The sequence below is a fragment of the Phalaenopsis equestris genome, unplaced genomic scaffold (assembly GCF_001263595.1).
Source record: "Phalaenopsis equestris unplaced genomic scaffold, ASM126359v1 Scaffold000226, whole genome shotgun sequence".
Lineage (NCBI taxonomy): Eukaryota > Viridiplantae > Streptophyta > Magnoliopsida > Asparagales > Orchidaceae > Phalaenopsis > Phalaenopsis equestris.
This window is the reverse complement of record NW_018164668.1, coordinates 958,150-961,571: the sequence shown is the minus strand read 5'-3', so window position 1 is coordinate 961,571 and position 3,422 is coordinate 958,150. Positions and strand designations below refer to the sequence as shown.

At 38.3% G+C, this 3,422-nt stretch overlaps 1 protein-coding gene across 1 annotated transcript in view; it reads left to right on the top strand.

Moving 5' to 3' along the window:
* The first annotated feature begins 2,077 nt into the window (after positions 1 to 2,077).
* Positions 2,078 to 3,422, top strand: part of LOC110023701 — a 64,018-nt gene continuing 62,673 nt past the window's right edge. The window contains exons 1-2 of the mRNA XM_020723237.1: positions 2,078 to 2,685; positions 2,807 to 2,923. Coding sequence (XP_020578896.1) covers positions 2,461 to 2,685; positions 2,807 to 2,923 — 342 coding nt within the window. The 5' untranslated portion in view covers positions 2,078 to 2,460. The remainder of the gene's footprint in view (positions 2,686 to 2,806; positions 2,924 to 3,422) is intronic.

Sequence of the window (3,422 nt, the reverse complement as noted above, 5' to 3'; positions counted from 1 at the left end):
CCACCTAGGCAAGTTAAAAAAATTGTTCGCACAAGAACCAATAAAAAAGATTTACATATATACCACTCAATTCCTGTATATTTACATATCTAGCACCTACCTCAGATTTTACATACAAATCGTATTATTTATGCATAAAAAACATATCACTTTCAAAATTTAAAGTGGTGATACTTTTTATTTTGATACGAAAGATTGGAGTAATGTAAATGCCAAAATAAAAATTAAAATTTAGACATGTAAATAAATAAGAATTGAGTGGGGCATGTCTAAATGTCTCAAAATGAAATTATTTTTCTAAAACATTTGACTGTCGGCCGCAGTTTATAATTGGTGCATCATCTAAGGTTCTGTTTGGCGCAGTTGCAGCTGTGCTATCCCAGGAAGCTGCTGCGAGGAAGCTGACTGTCTGTTTGGTGCAGCTGTGCAGCTGTTTTTTGAAAAATGACTATTCATCTCTTGTTTGACAAAACTGTTTCATATATGCATTTAACTTTCATATATATGGTTAACTTTTTATTATGACAACTCATATTTAGTGAATTTTTAGTGGATTTAAACCTTAAAAATGTTTAAATAATAGAAATTATGAGATTTGAAATCCCAAAAATCAGCATACAATGTTGACTACAGGAGCTTAAACTTATAAAAAAGTTTTAAAATTTTCTCTTAATTATAATTCCCCATCAAGACTCCACAAGTCAACCTCTCTCAAGGGGTGATGACATCCAGAAATGACCATAGAATAAACACAGCCAAAAGCTAAAAAAAATATCTACTTCTCCCAGATTCACGAAAGAAAAAATAATTCTTGCTATTTAAAGCTGAAATAAAAAAAATAAATGGCATAAAATAAATGAAAAATAACAGAAAATAGCAAAAAGTTGCACCTGCTCAGTAAAAATTAGAGGAATTCATTGAAGAAATTACTAGGATTGACGTTATTTTGAGAAAAAAATTAGAGGCATCAGATGTGGAGGAGATGCTCTGCGCCGCCGAAGACGAGCTCCTAATGGGCTTCCACGTTCGATGCCCTCAAAGCACCTCGCCTTTGTCCTCCGATGGCGATCCAGCCAATCCGAACTCCTCGGCCCTTGAAATCACGATCCAAAGACTTATAAACTAAAGATCAGATATATGGTGATGTCATGAATGATTCCAAACCAAAATCGATGGTCGATGCGATCTCGAATAGAGAAGATTTCAACGATGACGAACAGAGCGAGGATGTTGGTGACGAGAATATGGTTTCGAAGGAGGCGGAGAAAGTGATCATGTGGGCAGTGGACGCCGCTAGACTCGATTCTTCTGCAAGGAATGATGAAGACAATGATTGGTTGCGTGAGATGCCCTGCACGTGAGGAACTCGTGAGAAGAGAGGAAGAAGCAGCTTGATTGTGTGAGATGCGCCTGAGGAGAGGAAGTCATCAGTGAAGAGGAGGCGGGGGAGCAGATCACACGGTTCGTGAAGAAGAAATGAGAATCGAGGGTGGGGTAATTAGGTAAAAAGCCGAGAGAGGAAGTCAGGCCACGGGTTGTTCATCGCGTTCCGCTTTCAGGGTATATCGCGGCCCGCCGCATGCGCACTGCCACTCCAAACAACATTTTTTCGCGGCGCGGCACCGCGCCGCAGACTGGCACACGCCAAACAGAGCATAAATTTTGCTTTTACATTAATACCACCCCACTTTCTTCACAAAAATATACCATACTAGGCCGTGGAGGTGATCAACTTAGGTAACACAAGAAAATATTCTCCTAGTGTTATTAGGGTGTTATTCAGACAATAACACCTGAATAATATATAATAACAACTGAATAATACACAATAACATCAGAATAACATAAGGAGAATATTTTCTTATGTTACCGGGTCAATCACCTCTACGGAGTAATTTTTATTAGACTACACGTAACTCTACATACAGAGTCCTGATATAATATTTTTTGGAGCCCCTATAAATTTTCCTATGTACGTAAAATTTAAAATTTAGGGTCAGATATGTAAATACGTAGGAATGGTGGTTGTGTAAATATTTCTGGAAACAAAATTCCAAACTTCGATGACACTGCACACTTCGAATCCACCCTTCCATGGTTCGGTAGGAGTTAGATTCATGCGCGAGTGCCATGAATCTCATTATTGAGAATTCGTCTCCTTTATCGACTGTGCATTGGGGCAATGTCAGCTTGAATCCGTGAAAAAAATCTTTCCTTCTGGAACTGATTCTCGTCTGGCTTTTTTTGGAGATTGTTTTCATTTTTTTTAGTAGGATTGGGGGAATTCATCAGGGTTTGATGAGGAAATCCTAGTCGCAAGTCCTTTTTAACTACATCTATTAGCTGATCTGCGCGTACCGCGGAAAAGAGATCTTCATATTGTTTGGAGTGTTTGCAGTGGCAGATGATTGAAGTATTTGTTTGAGGCATATTAGTGTAGTTGAAGTGAAAGGACAGGGTATGAAGCGCCGGAGTTATCGTATTCGATGGAGGACCAAGCTGGCTGTATTTCTTTCTCTGAGCTTTTGCATTGGTACCTTAATACTGACACAGAAGCAACACAGCCGAATCTTGGGAGTCGACGCTTCAAGTTCTTCTCGTCGGCTTCCGAAGCCTAAGATCGCGTTTCTTTTTATAGCTAGAAACCGGCTTCCTTTGGATTTGGTTTGGGATGCATTTTTCAAGGTTCTGATGCTTTGTTGTATGTTTATCTGCTAACTTCTTTTCTATATGTGGAATCCCTGCAACTGATCAATCATTAACCTTGATAGTTTTTGAAAGAATCATTCATCACGTTCGGTTGCAGGAACAGGAGGAGGATAAATTCTCCATTTACGTTCACTCCAGGCCAGGGTTTCTGTTCAACCAAGCTACTACAAAATCACGATACTTTTATGGACGGCAGGTCAACAATAGTGTACAGGTATGCATTGTTCCGAGTGAATATCTAATCTACAAAATTTAATCTCTCGTCTCACTGGTTTGGATTTTGGAGTTAACTGCAATATGCCAAATTTCATGAAACGTCTACAAACGGTTTCCTTCATCAACTTTTTTGTAGGGGCTTTTACATACATAGTGTGATAAGTAAAATGAAGCTGAATTCCTAAACACTGAGTTTCCTTTTGGTGTAATTGTTGAAATTTCTAATGAAACTCCAAGGTTCAGTGTGCTCATGTCGGAGCAGACTTTTATGGACGGCAGGTCAACTAACAACGATCCTAAATTTGCATAAGGTTTATGACCAATTATAGGATGAAGATATCATTCAACTCTGGAGATTAATTATGAATCATGGATTAGAAATTCCGTTTAGACAACTCCTGAGTTTTCTAATTTTATCACAAATTATAAACTCAATGGTAATAACTTTCTTCAATGGTTTCAATCCGTATTTTTATATGTTTGCGGTAAAGGGAAAG